The sequence below is a fragment of the Apteryx mantelli genome, chromosome 2, assembly GCF_036417845.1.
Source record: "Apteryx mantelli isolate bAptMan1 chromosome 2, bAptMan1.hap1, whole genome shotgun sequence".
NCBI classification, from domain to species: Eukaryota; Metazoa; Chordata; class Aves; order Apterygiformes; family Apterygidae; genus Apteryx; species Apteryx mantelli.
Genome location: NC_089979.1, coordinates 1,096,902 through 1,113,407, shown reverse-complemented (window position 1 = coordinate 1,113,407; position 16,506 = coordinate 1,096,902). Strand labels below are relative to the sequence as shown.

At 67.3% G+C, this 16,506-nt stretch overlaps 1 protein-coding gene, 2 long non-coding RNA genes and 1 other non-coding gene across 4 annotated transcripts; 2 read left to right on the top strand and 2 right to left on the bottom strand.

The window, feature by feature from the left end:
- Positions 1-248: 248 nt before the first annotated feature.
- VPS28 (VPS28 subunit of ESCRT-I) lies at positions 249-3,040 on the bottom strand. The gene is made up of 9 exons (XM_067292247.1): positions 2,840-3,040; positions 2,438-2,466; positions 2,262-2,299; positions 2,029-2,118; positions 1,535-1,640; positions 1,259-1,360; positions 938-991; positions 755-846; positions 249-648 (listed from the first exon to the last, which is right to left on the bottom strand). The coding sequence occupies exons 1-9, from the start codon at positions 2,874-2,876 to the stop codon at positions 531-533; spliced, it is 666 nt and encodes a 221-aa protein (XP_067148348.1). The 5' UTR covers positions 2,877-3,040; the 3' UTR covers positions 249-530.
- Positions 3,041-3,252: 212 nt separating this feature from the next.
- On the top strand, positions 3,253-9,904 carry LOC106487814 (uncharacterized). The gene is made up of 3 exons (XR_010883563.1): positions 3,253-3,840; positions 6,446-8,187; positions 8,548-9,904. It is a non-coding gene; the product is annotated as an uncharacterized lncRNA (long non-coding RNA).
- Positions 9,905-10,979: 1,075 nt separating this feature from the next.
- TRNAR-CCG (transfer RNA arginine (anticodon CCG)) lies at positions 10,980-11,052 on the bottom strand. The gene has a single exon. It is a non-coding gene; the product is annotated as a tRNA-Arg (tRNA).
- Positions 11,053-12,538: 1,486 nt separating this feature from the next.
- LOC136991362 (uncharacterized) lies at positions 12,539-16,494 on the top strand. Its single transcript, XR_010883562.1, has 3 exons — positions 12,539-12,647; positions 14,050-14,264; positions 16,205-16,494. It is a non-coding gene; the product is annotated as an uncharacterized lncRNA (long non-coding RNA).
- The last annotated feature ends 12 nt before the right edge of the window (positions 16,495-16,506 follow it).

Below are 16,506 nucleotides of genomic sequence, written 5' to 3'. Positions count from 1 at the left end.
GGGCTGCGCGTCCCCCCCTTCCCTACGGGTGAGGAGGGAGAGGCCTGGTTCCATGCCTGGCTCTCCTGCATCCCTGGGGACCCGCTGCCCCCGTGGAAGGAGCCCGTCTTTGCTCCCGGCGTCTCCGCGGCCCCCAGCCTGCGTGGGCGCCGTTCGCCTTACCGTGGGGTGGCCCCAGCACGGCCAGCGTTACCGGAGCGCCGCGCCTCCGGCACGCGGGAGCCGGCACCCAGCACACAGGCGAAGGATGACCGCCGACCGAGGAGGGTTTATTGCTGGTCCGCACTGGTACAGGCGGCACGCACACCGGGCCAGCTGCAGCTGCCGCCGGAGACTGGAGCAGCCCAGCTGCTGCAGCTTGCTCGTAACACTGGTAAAGACTGGGGGGACTGGGAGGCGGGGGCCCAAGCCCCCGGACTGGGCACTACCGGGAGGGAGGAGGAAGCGTCTCCCGCCCTCGCCGCGGCCGGGGGGGCGTCTGTGGAGGGGCAGCGCCGGCGCGACAGTCCGCGGCGCGGGCCGGGGCCGCCTCAGGAGTGCAGGAAGCGGTTGAAGGCGTTGTAAGCCGACTCGAGATCGAAGAGCATCTGCCGCACCTGGGAGTCGTCCAGCTCGTCGGAGGCGGACATGCCGCTGAGCGTCTGCAGCCTGCGCGCAGCGGGGCCGCGTCAGCGCGCTCGGGCGCTGCCCCCCCGCCGCCGCCGCCGCGGCGCTCGCAGGCGTCCCCCCTCCCCGCCACGGGGGCGGCACTCACCACTGGTTCACCTTCTGCCGCCCCTCGAAGTCGGGGGGCAGGTGGCTCATCCGGTTCATCGTCTCCATCAGCTCCCGCAGGTCCGGCTGGATCTGGGGACGGAGGCCAGAGCGTTAGCTGCTGCGCTGCCGCCGCCGCCCCTGCGCGCGTCCCCCCTCGCGTCCACGGCGGGGCCGTCCCCACCTCGTCCATGGCGCGGATCTCCAGGCGCAGCTTGTCCATCACGGTGATGAAGAGCTGCAAGAGAGGCGAGACGCTCGGCTCCGTCCTTCCCCAGCCCCGCGCGCGCCCGCGGGTGCCTCCCGCCCCAGCGCCGCAGCTTCCTGCCGCCGCGGCGAGCAAAGCGTCCGTAACAGGCAGCGCACGGACCTCGAGGGCCGAGACCACCCACGGGCTGTGCCGTGGGACCCTCTGCCACGGGGCCAGCGGGCCACAAGCCCTGGGCAAGTCAAGGCCCCCAGGAAGCCACATGCCGAACCCGCCCCTCGGAACGGGACGACATACGGAGACGATGTCGGCAATGCAGCGGTTGAGGTTGCCCTTGTCGTCCTTGATGGTGATGGGCCGATCCTCCTTGATCCTTTCCATGGCCAGCGGGCAGTCGAGCTGCGGGAGACAAGGCCCGTGGGAGCCGGCAGCCGCAGCCGCGCGGGGAACGCCCCGGGAAGCGGCGGTCCGCACGGTCGCCTCTGCTTTCAGCCCCCGTCCTCATGGCACCGCGCCGCCCTGCCTTCCCATCACGGTGCCCCCGGCCGGGCGGCACCGCGGAGCCCGACTCACCCGAAACTTGCGGCAGAACTCGTCGATGGAGCTGATCTCGGAGCCCTGCACCTGCTTGAGGGCGGCTTTGAACTGCACCAGGAGGCGGGAGCAGGCCGCGGTGTACCTGGGGCAGGGCGGGAGGGGGCACAGAGCGCCGCGTAAGAGTGACGGACGCGCAGGACGGACGGCGGAGACACAGACACCAAAAAGATCCGATAAGCAGCTTCCAAGGAGCTCAGTTCCCTGACGTGGGAGGGAAGGGGGGAGAAGGGGACAGGGCACGGGGAGAGGGCTGGGGTGGGAGAGGGGCGAGGAACCTCCCAAGGCGTTTCAGGAATTGCCGGAGTCTGCGAAGGGCCGAAACCCTCCTCCAAAGGGTATTCCCGGAGGGAAGGGGCTGGAGTCAACTCGGTGGTGGCCCCAGCGCTCGTCTCTGCCAAGCGTGGTGCTGAGGAGCCCCGTGGGCTCGACCCCGCCGCGGGGGCCGGGCGAGCGCCGCCCCGAGGACTCACTCGTTGGGAGAGACGCAGTCCTTGATGTAGGCCTTCTCCAGCGCCTGCAGCGTCTTCACCACGGCGAAGAGCTCGGCCATGTTGTCGTACCTGAAGGCAGAAGAGGAGGAAGAGCAGCGGCGTCACGTCACGGACGTGCTGGAGGAGGGGGGAGTGGGGGGCGCGCAGCTCGCCCCACATTACGGGACACGTGTGCGGATCCATGGGGGGGAGGTAACGGGGCAAGGACTCACTTCTCCCGCTCCCGCGCGTTCTTGTAGAGCTTCACCTCCTGCCGGGGGAAAGCAGGAGACGCCGGTCAAGCCGCGGCAGCCCCCGGCGCGGCCCCTCGGGGCTGGCGGGGGGGACGGACAGACGGCGTCCTGCCCCCGGGGGGGCGGCGGCGCCCAGGCGAGGGCTGCGGACTCACCTCGTACAGCTCCGGCTTGTTCCCGGGGGCTGCAAACGGGGAAAAGGCCGTTAGAGGCGGAGGGGGACAGAGCCCCCCCCGCCCCCACCATCCCCGGTGACACCGGAGCCCCCCCTCGCCCCCGGGCCCGGTGACATCGGAGCCCCCCCCCACCTTCCTACCCCCGGGTCCTGGTGACACGGGAGCCCCCCCTCGCCCCCATCCCCGGTGACACCGAAGCCCCCCAGCCCCGGTGACACTGGAGGCCCCCCCCCATCCCCGATGACACCGGAGCCTCCCGTCGCCCCCGGGCCCGGTGACACCGGAGCCCCCCCTCGCCCCCGGGTCCGGTGCCCCCGCCCGGCGCCGAGGCCCGCGGGGAGGCGCGGGGCCTAGTCCCGGCCCCGGTGGCGGCGGACTCACCTCCCATGCCGGGCGGGCCCGCGATACCGTGAAACATCCTGCGCGGGACAAGCGGCGCCTTCTACCAACGCGCCCCTTCGCCCCGGCCCGGAGGGGGTCTGGGTCTCGCCCCGGCCCGCTGCCGGTGCCGGTGCTGGTGCCGGTACCGACCCGCCGCCGGCGCCGCGCCGCACTTCCGCAAAATGGCGGCGGCGGCTCGGCGCTCGGCTGGCCGGGCCTGGCGGGGGCGCTCGGCGCGCGGCCGCGCCGCCTGCGCGCGGGGCGGGAGCGGCCGTTGGTTTGGGCGGGAACGGCCGTTAGTCCGGGCGCGAAGGCGCCGCCGCCGCCGCTTCGACGGTGCTGCCGCCGCCGCCTCCCTTCCCCGGGCCTGGAGCCCGCGCTGGGACCTGCCCCCCCCCCCCCCCCCCGCCGCGGCCCCTTCCCCCTGCCCGTCCGCGGGAGCATCTCCCCCCTCCGCTCCGTTTCTCTGGGGCGGGGGGGCGGCGCGGAGGCCCCTTCCCCTCCCCGCGGCCTCAGGGTCCCCGCGGGGCCCCCCCCCCCCCGTGTGCCGTGTCCCGCCGCCCTGCAGGGCCTGGGAGAGCGCAGGGGAAGGCCCCGTCCCTGCCCGCCCTGGGGATGCGGTGGGAGGAAAGAGGAGCACAGGGGCGAGTCGCCGCGTGGCGGTTAACCCTGTGTCGCCCTCCCGGGAGGCGCGAAGGTGTCCGGCGGGCGAGGAGCTGGTAAGCGAGCTGTGTGGGGACGTGACTCCTCTGTGGAGGGCATGAAGAGGAGACAAGTGCCTGCCGGCCGCTTTGCGCTGCTGCTAACTGAGCTTTACTTTCCACCAGGGTTCCCAGCTGTCAAGCTCCGTAAACGTCTTGTGGCTCTGCTAACTCAAGAAGAGGGACGGATGCATTGGAGCTGCACATGCCTGGGACAGGAGGCAGGTGGCCACCGCTCCCCTGAGGTGGCTGGGGAGGTTCGTGCCTGCCAGGAGCAGAGCAGGAGCGTGGAGCGCTGCGGTGAGCTTGCCGGGGCGCGTTAGCTCTTTGGCCTTGTGTCCCTGCCGCTTATCTCTATGAGCAGCGATAGTAGTGCCAGCCATCGATCGGAACCGCTACGAGGCCCTGGAAGTGACGTGAGGTCGCTGGGGCCAAGCTGCTATTCCCCTGGGATCTCGCAGTCGGCGCTAAAGGCCGAGGTGGGGATAGCTGCACGGAGGCGCTAATGCTTTGCTTGTGGGGGCAGTGCTGCCGGAAGGGCTTTGGCACCTTTAACTGTGGAGGAAGGTAGATTCCTGAAGGAAGATGACAGCCGGCTGGAAAAGAGGGCGCACAGCTGCAGACTTGTTAGTCCAGAGGGGAGAGTGTCAGGGTTCTTGCATAGATTGCTGACATAAGCCCGTAGGGGGCTGTAAATCACACCGATCGTGGCAAAGGTCAGGGTTCGCCAGAGGTGTTTCCTTGTAACTCAAGGGCAAAGGTAACAGGCAAAAAGACCACTGAACTGGATATAAGGCGGATCACGAAGCTGTGTGACCTTAACCGCGCAGAGCGTAGCACTATCGGGAACACGGGACAAAGCCATAAAGTTCTTGGCATGCATGAGAACAACTTTTGATACGGAAAGGTCGTGGGGTTTCTTTTGAGTTTGATCCTGACTGATAGGAAAGAAACGATTGAGAACCTGCTCTCCGATGGTGGCTGGGAAGAGAGGAATTCTTCTTAGGGAAGAGGCGGAACAGCCAGATACAGGCAGTAGGCTCCAGGAAAGCCTGTTTGAGCTGTTGCTTTGTAGACCTGAGAAATGAGAGTGGAATGGGCTGAATCCCCGGACACCTGCTTTCGCAGGATTCCTCTATCCCTAGCGGCTGAGGCCGGACGCTGCAGGAGGGCCCCAGCCTGTAGGGTCGCAAGGCCTGATCCGTTCGGCGTTGGCTGAGCGGTGAGCGGAGGCACTGCTTTGGAAAGCAGCGGGAGACGCGGGAGAGGCAAGGCAGTTAGCGAAGGAGCCGGGAAAGCGCAGGAGGCAGCGGAAGAGGGGGCTGGTGCGGGACGGCGCCCTCCGAGGGGGGCTGCGCTGGGAACGGAGGTCTCCTCGCGTCGCAGCGCCGCCCGGGCAGGCCGAGGTGGCCAGGCCGGCCCGAGGGGAAGGAGACGTGCAGAGGGCACCGGGGTGAACGATCGGGGAGGGTGGCCGCTCCCAGCCGAAGGCAGTCCTTCCCCCGCGGGCACCACGTCCCGGTGCAGAGGGAAGAGGGCTTCCGTCCTCGCGCCAGGTTCTCCGCGCTCTTCGTCCCCAAGCGGTGGGATACGCGGCCGGGTGAGCGGGGAGGGTGGCGGTCGCAGCGCGCTGCCTCCGCGGTCCCCTCGTGACGCCAGGCCCAACGCAAGCAGCAGGAAGGGTCCTGCCTGCGGGGGAAGAAGATGGAGGAGGCTGTAATCGGACGGGATATCTCGTTAGCCTCCAGGGGCTCCGTGTGGCGCAAGGGAGATTGGGCGGGAGCGTCCCTGCCTCCGTTCCCATCCCGACAAGAACACAGGTGCACAGCACAGGGCAGCGGCCAGCCGAGGAGCTGGCTGCTTGACTTTCCGCTGCTGCGTGCCTCTACGCCCCTGGCCTGGGCTTCGGCTAACCGCACAGGACGTGGGGCGCCGCCGGACAGGGCAGATACCGGCGGGAGAACCGACTGTAGTTACAGGCGGTGCCGTGGGATGGCTCGATGTTGCGGGTGGGGAAGGGGCGCGATGGGAGAAATGGCTGAACGTCGCAGAGGGGAGCCCTGGGCACCGTCGGGGCAGGGGAGTCCTGCAAGGCCAGCAGCGCCTGGGGACCCGTGTCGCTCATGAGACCAAGGTGACTCAGGTAGTGGTATGAAAAACGCCAAATTTGGGTACAAAACAGTTGCCTGGAGAGGTCTGCCTGCCTGCCTGCTGCGGGGATTGCTGCGGGCCTGCCTCTGCCGGGCTCAGGGCCGGCATCCCAGCGAGGCCGGAGCCGTCCATCGGGGCGCGTGCGCCCTCTGCGTTTGCGCGGGTGCTGCCCTGCTCTCCCCGCAGGCGCCGCGAGGCGGGTGACGGCCTCTGCCCGAAGACCCCAGGAGAGCTCTGATCCGACGTGGCGGGTCGCTGGCGTGTTCTCGCGTGGCGGCGACAGAGAAACGCGGCCCGAGCCGCAGTGCGCAGTGAGACTTTGGGCAGGAGGGAAGGATTGCACCTCGTCCCTTGCAGCGCAGCGCGGCGGCGGTCAGGCACCTCTGCGGGGGCGCGGAGCCTTTCCCCTTGGTCCTGCGAGACCGGCGGCGGCAGAGCCGGGGCGGAGGCTGGGGATGGCTCGGGGTGGCAGCCTCCGAGGGGGCGCGGGTTTGGGGTCGAGGCCTCGCCGCCGGCCCTGCGAGCAGAGCCGCGATCGGTGCCGTCTGGGCAGAGAGGGTGGCTGGGGAGAGCGCCAAGCGAGAAAGTTCCCGTTTCGCCCGAGGGAAAGGTGCAGCTGCCAGCCGCAATCGGGACTTGCCAGGGAGGAACTTCACTGTTAATGAAACGTGGTGTCAGGATGATTCAGGATCCGTGTTTTGTAACCGTGTTGCTTTGGAAATACGCACTTCAGAGAATGCTGGTTTACCCTCAGGTCCTCTACGGTGATAAAAGAAGCTGGTTCTCAGAAGTGTGACCCTTAAAAAAGCGTCCCGTCCCCACTGGTCTGGCAGATGTGGAAAACGGAGGTGACTGGGACACCCTAACAAGCGCTCAGCCGTCGAGACCCCGTACTCCGAAATGTCTGGAGGGTGACAGGTACTCTGTGCACAACCGCCCCTCAGCTGTCTGCCGCCTGGTGGCCACGGCTCTCGGCGAGTCCGTCGCCTTCCTGGGGACAGAAGGCCTTTTGGTCTGGAGCAGCAGAGTGGACAAGGCGCAGCTGAGAAACGTCATCAAGTTCCTTCTAATTCGTCTGGAAATGACATCGATATGTGTAACCTTCCTTCCTCTGAGCCCTCGATTCCAACAAATTCTGAATCAGTCTAGTTTTAACATCAGAATGTGATTCCTTTCAGATGGAGCTCAGCCTGAGACTATTCGCTGGTAACTTTAGATAAAATATGTTGCAGGATGTAGTAATTCCTGAAATCTCAAGTATCTTGAACCTAGGAAATTCCCAGTTAAATATAAAAGAAGACTCAGACACTCTACCTTAACTTTGCTCTGTCATCAAGTGAACAGCAGAGAAGAAACAATCTAAAAAGAACCTTAAAATCACTCAAATACTTTGCAATTATTATATGGTCTTTGTGTGGAGCCCTAGCTACACAGTATTAGGACTTTTGCTGTGAATAAAGAGAGGAAAAGTTGTTAGTCCACCCACAGCCCAGCTAAACCTAGCGCTGCAGGTGTGTTTGATCTCTTGCTGTAGACTGCAGTGAGTTTTGGCTGCGTGTGCAGCTAGAGAAATCTGACAGGGCAAAGCACTCTGCTTAATTTAATCACTCTAAACTACAGATTAATCTATTGAATTTAGTTTGCCGTAGCTTGGCAGGCTCCAGGGTCCGTTTTACGGTGGAGACGATGCCCTTAAATAGAAGGCCTGAGTCGTGTCAGTGAAATGGCATTCTTGGCAACACGCTTTTCTTGAGAGCTTTCATCACAAGGTCACGCGAAACCAGTCCAGCTACGAGCCAGCAAGGACGAGCAAAGCGATGCCGAAGGACTCGCTGCTGCGCTGCCTGCTCTGCTACGGAGGGGCCTGAAAGGAGGAAACAAAGCTGCGGCGGGTTTTCACTGTCACAAGAGTTCGTTCTTCTGAAAATCGTCTTGCCTCTGCCCTAAGCCGCGTTCCTGGTGTGGAGATTGTGTCAGAAACGGTCTCCTCACCTGTGTGCGATGAGGTTCCCCACTGATTACGCTGGTGCTCTGGCGCTGAGTGGCAGTCTGCGTTCGTAGGTTAGCTCTGGCTTTGCACCAGTTTTGGAGCTGGGCCTACAGGCTCCTACAGTCTTGCATTTTCCTACTTCATATCGATAGATGTTACAGTATCCTTAGGCATACTGAAACACGCACGCTGAATTTCCAGAAGGATGGAGAGTTTGACACCTCACTTTAGCAAATTATTGTTAATTAGCCTGTAAAACACAGGAGGTGACATGTGGTTTAGCACAGGGACGCTTGCGGTTCCCAGGGAAGTGAAACAAAGCTGATCTTGATTAAGCAGAAGGGCCTGACTGTCTCTTTGGGTAAGAAACAAAGTCAGTTTTGAGGAGGAAGATCAAATCTGCTTGTATCGCCTGGAGGGCTTCGGGGAGGAGGCTGGCTGTAAAGCGGACGCGCTAAGGCAGATTCCCTTTACGGACGCAACCTGAACGAGCGGCGCATGAAAAGGTGCAGCCCTTGCAGGGCAGCTGGCGGGGGGGGTGTGGGGGGGAAGTGCCGGAGCAGATCTGGCCTTGAAAGACGTGGTTCAGAAAGATGCTTTGAGCTCGGGGTTCCCGGGGGGTTCACCCTACAAAGAAGGGAAAACTAAGAAAAATCGTGGTCTTAAATCAGAAACGTTAAACTCCAGTAGGTTGCCGGGGTGGGGCTCTTTGTGGGGAGCAGGGCTGGGCCTGCGGCGAAGTCCTGGCTTGGAGGGGCCGGGGGCCGGAACTGCGGCGTGAGCCCAGGCTCCGGGCCGCGAGGCTTCGCAGGCTGGCGCTCCGCGGCGCTCATGGCTTAGACCCTCATGCAGACGTTTTCCCGCAGCAAGCGGCTGCCTGTAAAGGCCTGGAAAACGACGCGCGCGATGACTTCGTGGCTGCTGAGTGCTGCTCCGAGAAGGAATCCGGCCAACGTGACACCCCCCTGCCAGCCGGGATGTCAGCGTCTGTGCAGGGAAAAGGGCCTGAAGTTCCTGCGTGCGCTACGGTCGGAGGAGCGACGCCGGGAGGGTCCCTGCCTGCAGCAGCCCGGGGAGCCCCCCCCCCCGGCAATGCTCCAGCAGAGCGGGTGACCTGCGCTGGGGACAGCCAGTTCCAGCGTTAGCCGGTGCCTGCTGTTCAAATAACATCGGATCGCTTCGCAAGGGAATGATCTTTATCAGCGTCTTTGCTGTTGCCAGCAGCGCGAGGCTCTGTCCACTGCCGCTGGGGCACGGAGAGGGCCAGAACGCCCCGCGGTCGCCTGCAGGCAGGAAAACAACGCTCCGTGCCGCCGTTTGTGGCAGGCGCGGGTCCCCGGCGGCTCATACCCCTGGGGATACGCCGTTAGCGGTGGCTTCGCCGGCGGCTCGGGGCGCTTCGGCTTGCCGAGCCGTGGGAGAAGGCCGGCTCCTCCCGGCAGCGCGCAGCCAGCTCGAGCCCGTGGCCCGCAGCGGCGCGGGGCCGCCGAGGCTCGCCAGCAAGCCTTGCCCCGGCAGGACGTTAGAAAGGGCTGGAAGCTTTTATCGCGGCGTGCGGTGACATGACAAACGGTGCCGTTAGCAACCCTGATTGCTAGAGAAACAGTAAGGCAACGGCAGGCCCTTGAAATAGCCCGTCGCTGTCTGGGCTTGTCCTTCCGAGCAGTCACGTGGCCGTCACAAGAACAGCACAGGTAATATTACATGATCACAGAGCAAACAATGTGGTGTCTGTTCTCCCCGCAGCGAGTAAGCCTCCTACCGAAGGCAAACGTTCAGCAAGACTTACACTCGCAGCCTCTCCTTCTGGCTTGCTGAAAAGAAGATAAAGGACAGCTGCCAGAGATCCTGTCTTCAAAGAACAGCCGGTCTTTAAGCAAAACCATCAAATGTGGTGGTTTTATCCTGAAAACTGTCTCATTTGCATAGGTATTCGTAAGCCGTGCCCGCCGTACCCTCTACCTTATGCTGTTGCTTGAAGTTGCTTCTGTATCCCTCTTACATTATAATATAATCAGATGTGTCCTGTTGTCAAACATTAACTTTGCAAGTGCCTTGGAAAACACAGCTTGACTTGACGGCTGTCTCGTAAAGATAGCTGTAGCTAGAATATGCTTGTCACTCGGTGTGTGCAAACACTGCAAGCTAACGCACCTGTGCTTGGAGGTTTATTCTTTTACCACCACTAAGCAGAATTGTGTGATTATTTAAATATTAAAGAAACTGCACAGAACTGATTCGCCTTCCAGGAAAGGCCCAAATACCCTTATCTTTGTTACGGAAAGGAGCAAGGAAGCTGCTTGGCCTCTGCGAGCGCCCGCCGTGAGTGTCTGCCTGGAGGCCGGTAGCTGCAGGCATGCTTTGAGGCTGGGCGCCCGGCGAGCGCGGTGGATCTGCCTGCCGCCGGCGTGCCGTGGCACCGTTAGCCGCGCCGGGATTGCCCCAGCTCCGCTTTCGTACGAACCACGGGTAAAAGCGGCAGTGGGGTCCCGCTTGCTATTCCCGGGCTCGGCGGCAGCCCTGGCCGGAGCAGCAGGGCTCCTGCTCTCCCGGCGCTGCTGGTCCTCTCGCGGAGAAGGATGCGTGCCGGCTGGTTTCCAATGGGAATTCAGGACAGTCTCTGGGTACACGGCTTGCGTCCGAGCTGCGGGGTGGGCAATAATTAAGGCATAACCCCTTGCTATTGCGGTTATGCGCCCGTGGCAGATCCCGGGCCCTTCCGTGTCGCTCCGCTGCCTGGACGGGGCTGGCAGTGTTCGCTCCGTGCCCTTCCCGGAATGGGGACGCGACCGAGCCCTTCCCCACGTCGCCCTCTCCCCATTGCCGAGAGCGGCCTCGCAAGGGCATCGCAGCCCCCCAGCGCCATGCGCGGGCTCCCCGGCTCCCCCTCCCTGCGCGGCGGGCGATGCTTCGCTCCCACGGACTCTGACGCAGGAGCGTGGAGGCCTCGGAGCGGCTCTTGCCAGTAGAAAATGAGTCAAAGAGAGACAGCGAGCGAGTGCCTCAGATTTTGCACGTCCTCTGCTGAGCAGCAGGGGCCAGTTCTCTGCCCAATCATCGCGGACGCTGGCCCCGCTCCAAGCTTTTCCCTGCCTGCGGAAAACCCACTTGGGGTTTTCCGAGCACTGGCTCTTCCTGGGCCACGGGCCAGCTCCGCCACCAGTGTCCGGTCGCCTCCCACCTGGGCTTTTCCCAGTCATTACCTCCCCCCCCCCGGGCCTGGCCCTGTCCCCTGTGTCCCCAAAGGGGGCCAGCGCTGTCCCCTGGGGGTCCCTGGCGGAGCAAAAGCCACCTGCCGCGACCCAGGTGGGACTCGAACCCACAGTCCCCAGCTCCGGAGGCTGATGCCTTATCCATTAGGCCACTGGGCCCAGCTGTGGGGGTGCCCCAGGCGCGCGGAGCTGCACCCCGAGGACACCCATGGGTGCCATCACCTCGGGGCAGCACCGCAGCAGGCTCTGGGCACCCGTTCCCCTCCCCGGCGTGCCCAGGGCCGGGGGGGTGACGGCTGGGGGACACCCGCCCCACGGCACCACAGGGAAGCAGGGCCGCCGCTCCGGCGCTGGACCCGGGCCGAGCAGCCGGCGGCCGCGGGAGCACAGACCAGCGCGGGGTTATCACGGGCGATAGCGGGGAGATAACCGGGCGGCCGGGCAAACTCCAGGGTGCCTCCCGCCCGGGCACGAGGGCCGCGGCGCTGCGCGGCAGGGGCCCAGCGGCGGGGTGGCGGTGCCGGCACGGACCCCAATCCCGGCCCCGAGAGCCGGGGGGACCCTGGCTCTGAGCACCGGGCCCCACAGCCCCGTCCGTGGGCACCGGCGCTGACACAGCCCTGGGGGGACGGAGGGCCGTGGGGCTGGCAGGGTCCCACGAGCCCCCCTTGCTGCGCCGCAGGGTGCTCGGTGCCACCTCGGAGCGGGGGGCAACAGCACTGCGCTTCAAGGGCAGCCCAGACGCCACGGTGATGGGCGCCCACGCTAACGGTCCAGGAGGAGGCTGGAGGCCGCAAGCCCAGGCAGTGCCGCGTGCCCCGGCCGGTCTGGCACGCTGCACTGTGCCGCGCTGTGCCACGCTGTGCCGCGTTGTGCCGCGCTGTGCCGCGCCGCGGTGGCTTATCTGCCTTTCCCCGGGCCGCCCCGGGGCGTCTCGGCTGCCCTTTGGCTGCGGGGAGGGTTCACGGCCGCCGCCGGCCGCGGCCCTTCGCCCCGTGCGACGGCACCGTGGCGCCCGTCTGAGCACAGGGCAGGCGCTGGGGGCGCCCGGGGCGCCTGGGCTGTGCCACCCTGCGCCTGGCACCCGCGGCACGGCGGGTCCCTGCACGGGGTGCGCACGTTGCGCCATGTTGTGCCGTGCACGCCACGGTGCCGTGTGCCACCCGGGTGGCCCCCGTCAGGCGCAACTCCCGCCGGCGCCACGCGGCCGGAGCCCCGAGCCGGGGCTGGCGAGTGCCAGGGTGGGAGGGCTGCCGGATCCCACGCTGGCCCCGCTCGCCGCCCCGCTGCCTCCTCCCGGTGCCTCGGGCGCTCCCGGCCCCGCTGAGCCCCGGAGTGCGCTTGGCCGCCCTGGCCGGCTCTGCCAGCTGCCGAGCGCCCGGGGCTGTACCGGAGGCGTCCGGCTCTCCCTCCTCCCCGGAACGGCAGGGACGGGAGCGCCGGGCGAGCGGGACCGGCCGGGCCGGCTCTGCCGCCCCTGAGTCAGCGGCGGGCCCCGGGGCGGGCGCGGGGCGGCGGGCGCAGGGCTCGGAGCCGGGGCGCTGGCGTCAGCGCTGGCAGGGCCGCGGCGGGGCTGACTCACTTCCTTCCCCGTCGGGGCTCGGGGCCGCCGGAGCACACGTGTGCACGCCGGACCCGGACCGGGACCAGGACTGGGACGGGCACGGCAACGGGAATGGGAACGGGGTCCGGGCCGCCCGCACGACCCGCGCCAGCCCTGACCACCGCCACCCCGAGGACCTCGCGCCCCACAGGTGACCGCCCGCTCGGGTGACCTCCTGGGGGCTCAGCCGGGGGCCGGTGTGGGGGCGAGCGCGGGGGGGCCGCGGCGGGTCGGGGAGCCGCGAGGGGAGCAGGGCGCCTGCAGCACCCGGTGGGGAGACGGGGACCCTGGGGGCAAGCGCAGCACCTGGGGAGAGCCGAGCTCCCAGGGGGGAGACACCCAACACCCACGTGTGAGCCGAGCACCCACGGGTGCAACCAAGAGCCTGGGCAAGCTGAGCGCCTGGGGGAGAGGTTGGCACCCAGGGATGACATGAGCACCCAGGCGTGGGCTTAGCAACCAGGGGCGGGACAAGCACCCAGGCGTGAGCGGAGCACCCATGGGTGCAACCGAGAGCCTGGGGCAAGCTGAGCACCTCGGGGTAGGCTGAGCACCTGGGGGAGAGGTTGGCACCTAGGGGTGAGAGGAGCACCCAGGCGTGAGCTTAGTGCTCGAGGGCAAGGTGAGCACCCAGGCGTGAGTTTAGCACCGAGGGCGAGCTGAGCACCCATGGGTGAGCTGAGCACCAAGGGCTGAGAGGAGCGCCCATGGGCAAGACGAGCACCCAGGCGTGAGTTTCGCACCCAGGGGTTGACCTGGGCACCCAGGCGCCAGCCTAATGCCCTGGAGTGAGCTGAGCACCCATGGGCGAGCCGAGCGCCCAGGCGTGAGTCCGGCACCCAGGGGTGAGGCAAGCACCCATGGGCAGGCTGAGCACCCAGGCGTGAGCCTGGCACCCAGGGGGGGTGAGCTGAGCACCCAGGCGCCAGCCTAACACCCTGGGGAGAGCTGAGCACCCAGGGGCGAGACAAGCACCCATGGGTGAGCTGAGCACCCAGGGATTGACCTGAGCACCCAGGCACCAGCCTAACGCCCCGGGTTGAGCCGAGCACCCATGGGCGAGCCGAGCACCCAGGCGTGAGCCTGGCACCCAGGGGCGAGACAAGCACCCATGGGTGAGCTGAGCACTTGAGGGGGGTGAGCTGAGCACCCAGGGGTTGACCTGAGCACCCAGCCACCAGCCTAACGCCCCAGGTTGAGCCGAGCACCCACGGGTGAGCCGAGCACCCAGGTGTGAGCGAAGCCCCGGGGGCGAGTTGAGCCCCTGTGTGGGGCACTGGGGGGGGGATTGGGGCAGCTGGGGGGGACCAGGGTGCCGGGGGGGGACCGGGGCGCCGGGGGGCGCGGGGGGGGGGGGGGGGCGGCGCGGGCGCAGCCTGCCTCTGCGGGGCCCTGAGGAATGGTTAACCCGGGGCAATCTCGCCCCGAGCCAATCACCGCCGCGGCCCCGGGAGATTAGAGCTGCCGCCAGCACCACTGCCACCACCGGTGCCGGCGGGCGGGCGGGCGAGCGAGCGAGCGCCGCGGCCCACCGGCTCCCCGCGCGCCCGCAGGCCCCCGCGGCGCCATGGCCCCGCTGCTGGCCCTGCTGGCCCTGTGCCTGGGGGCCCCCAACGCCGCCGCCGCCACCGCCGCCGCCACCGCGGCACCGCGGGGCCTGGGGGCCCTGCTGTCGTCGGGCGAAGGCTCGCTGCCGCGCGCCGCCGTGGAATCCCTCGTGGGCGCCGCCGCGGCCCGTGCGCACTGCCCCGCCGGGCCGTGTGGAAAGGTAACGAACGGCGCCCGCCGGGACGGGCCGGGCCGTGCCACGCCGCGCCGTGTGGAAAGCGCCGGGCGCCCCGGGTCAAACTCCAGCGGCGGCGGCGCGTCCTTCCCTGCCCCCGGCGCCGGGCGCCCTCCCCGGTGTCCCGCTGCCGCCGCCGAGGGTCCCTCGGTCCCCGCGTGCGGGGTGCTGTTGGGGCACGTGGGCCCCGCGCAGCCTGCGAGGTGCCGGGTGGCACCGCGTGCCGTGTGCCGTGTGCCGCGAGGGCGCCGGCGCTGCGGGCTGTGCCGAGCCCCCGGCCGCTGCCCCCCGGCCACCGGTGCCCTCTGTGCCCATGGGGGAGTGGGGTGGCTGTGGCCGGGCGCGTGGGGCTGGGGGGGAGCTTGGGGGTGCACGTGGGACTGGGGGACATCAGTGGGGTGCATTGGGGCTGGGGGTCCCAGAGGGGTGCACGTAGGGCTGGGCAACCTCAGCGGGGTGCACTGGGGCTGGGGGGGAGCTTGGGGGTGCGTGTGGGGCCGGGGGTCCTTGGCGGGGTGCATTGGGGCTGGGGGGGAGCTTGGGGGTGCGTGTGGGGCAGGGGACCTCGGCGGAGTGCACTGGGGCTGGAGGGTCCCGGGGGGGGTGCATTGGGGCTGGGGGGGAGCTTGGGGGTGCACGTGGGGCCGGGAGACCTCGGCAGGGTGTGTGGGGCTGGGGGGTCCCAGAGGGGTGTGTGTGGGGCTGGGGGACCTCAGCGGGGTGCATTGGGGCTGGGGGGTCCCGGAGGGGTGCACGTGGGGCTGGGGGACACCAGGGGTGCATTGGGGCTGGGGGATCTTGGAGGTGTGCACGTGGGGCCGGGGGACCTCGGTGGGTGAGTGGGGCTGGGGGGTCCCGGAGGGGTGTGTGTGGGGCCGGGGGATGTCGGGGTGCATTGGGGGGTGGGGGACCTTGGGGGCATCTGTGGGGTGCGTGTCCCCATGGGGGGTGCACGGGTGTCACACTGCTCCCCTGCCCCGCTGCTCCCTGCAGCCCGCCCCCATGCTGCTGCCTTTCCCTCTGCCCCACTGTGTCCCCCCGGCACCATGTCCCCATGGCACCATCCCTCCAGTGGCACCATGTCCCTGTAGTACCTTGGCACCACAGCACCATGCCACCATGCCATGTCCCCTGTGGCACCATGGCACCATGTCCCCCATGGCACCATGTTCCCCATATCCCTGTGGCACCATGTCCCTGTGGCACCATGTTCCGCATGTCCCATGTCCCCATGTTCCCTGTGGCACCATGTCCCCATGGCCCCATGTTCCCCATGTCCCCATGTTCCCTGTGGCACCATGTCCCCCATGGCACCATGTTCCCCATATCCCTGTGGCACCATGTCCCTGTGGCACCATGTTCTGCATGTCCCATGTCCCCATGTTCCCTGTGGCACTGTGTCCCCATGTCCCCATGTTCCCCATGTCCCCATGTTCCCTGTGGCACCATGTTCCGCATGTCCCATGTCCCCATGCTCCATGTTCCCCATGGCACCATGGCACCATGTCCCCACGTTCCCCGTGGCACCATGTCCCCATGTCCCCACATTCCCCATGTCCCCATGTTCCCTGTGGCACCATGTCCCCATGTTCCCCATGTCCCCATGTTCCCTGTGGCACCATGTTCCCCATGGCACCATGTCCCCATGCTCCATGTTCCGCATGTCCCATGTCCCCATGTTGCCTGTGGCACCATGTCCCCATGTCCCCACATTCCCCATGTCCCCATGTCCCCATGCTCCATGTTCCCCATGTCCCCATGTCCCCATGTTCCCCATGTCCCCATGTTCCCTGTGGTGCCATGTTCCCCATGGCACCATGTTCTTGTGGCACCATGTCCCCATGTTCCCCCATGGCCCCGCGTCCCCGTTGCACCGTCCCCCCGGCGCGCTGCCCCCCACGCACCCGCTGCCCCTCTGCCCGCAGTGCATCTCGGCTGAGGACGTCTTCGGGCTGGTGGGCAAGGGGGGCCGCGGCGATGCCCGCCTGGAGGCCTCCGAGCTGCCCTGGCTGGGCACCGCCGTGCTGCTGGTCCTCAGCGACCCCGCGGGCGCCTGCGCGGCGGCCGCCGCCGGCCACTGGGCCGCCCGCGCCCGCGCCTTCCACGCCGCCTTCACCGGGGCCGCGGCGCCCGGTGGCCCCAGCCTGGAGGTGGCGGTGGCCCGGGCTGCTGGGCGCCGTGCAGCGCAACTACCGCGGCGACGCCACCGCGCAGCACGAGGTGAGCC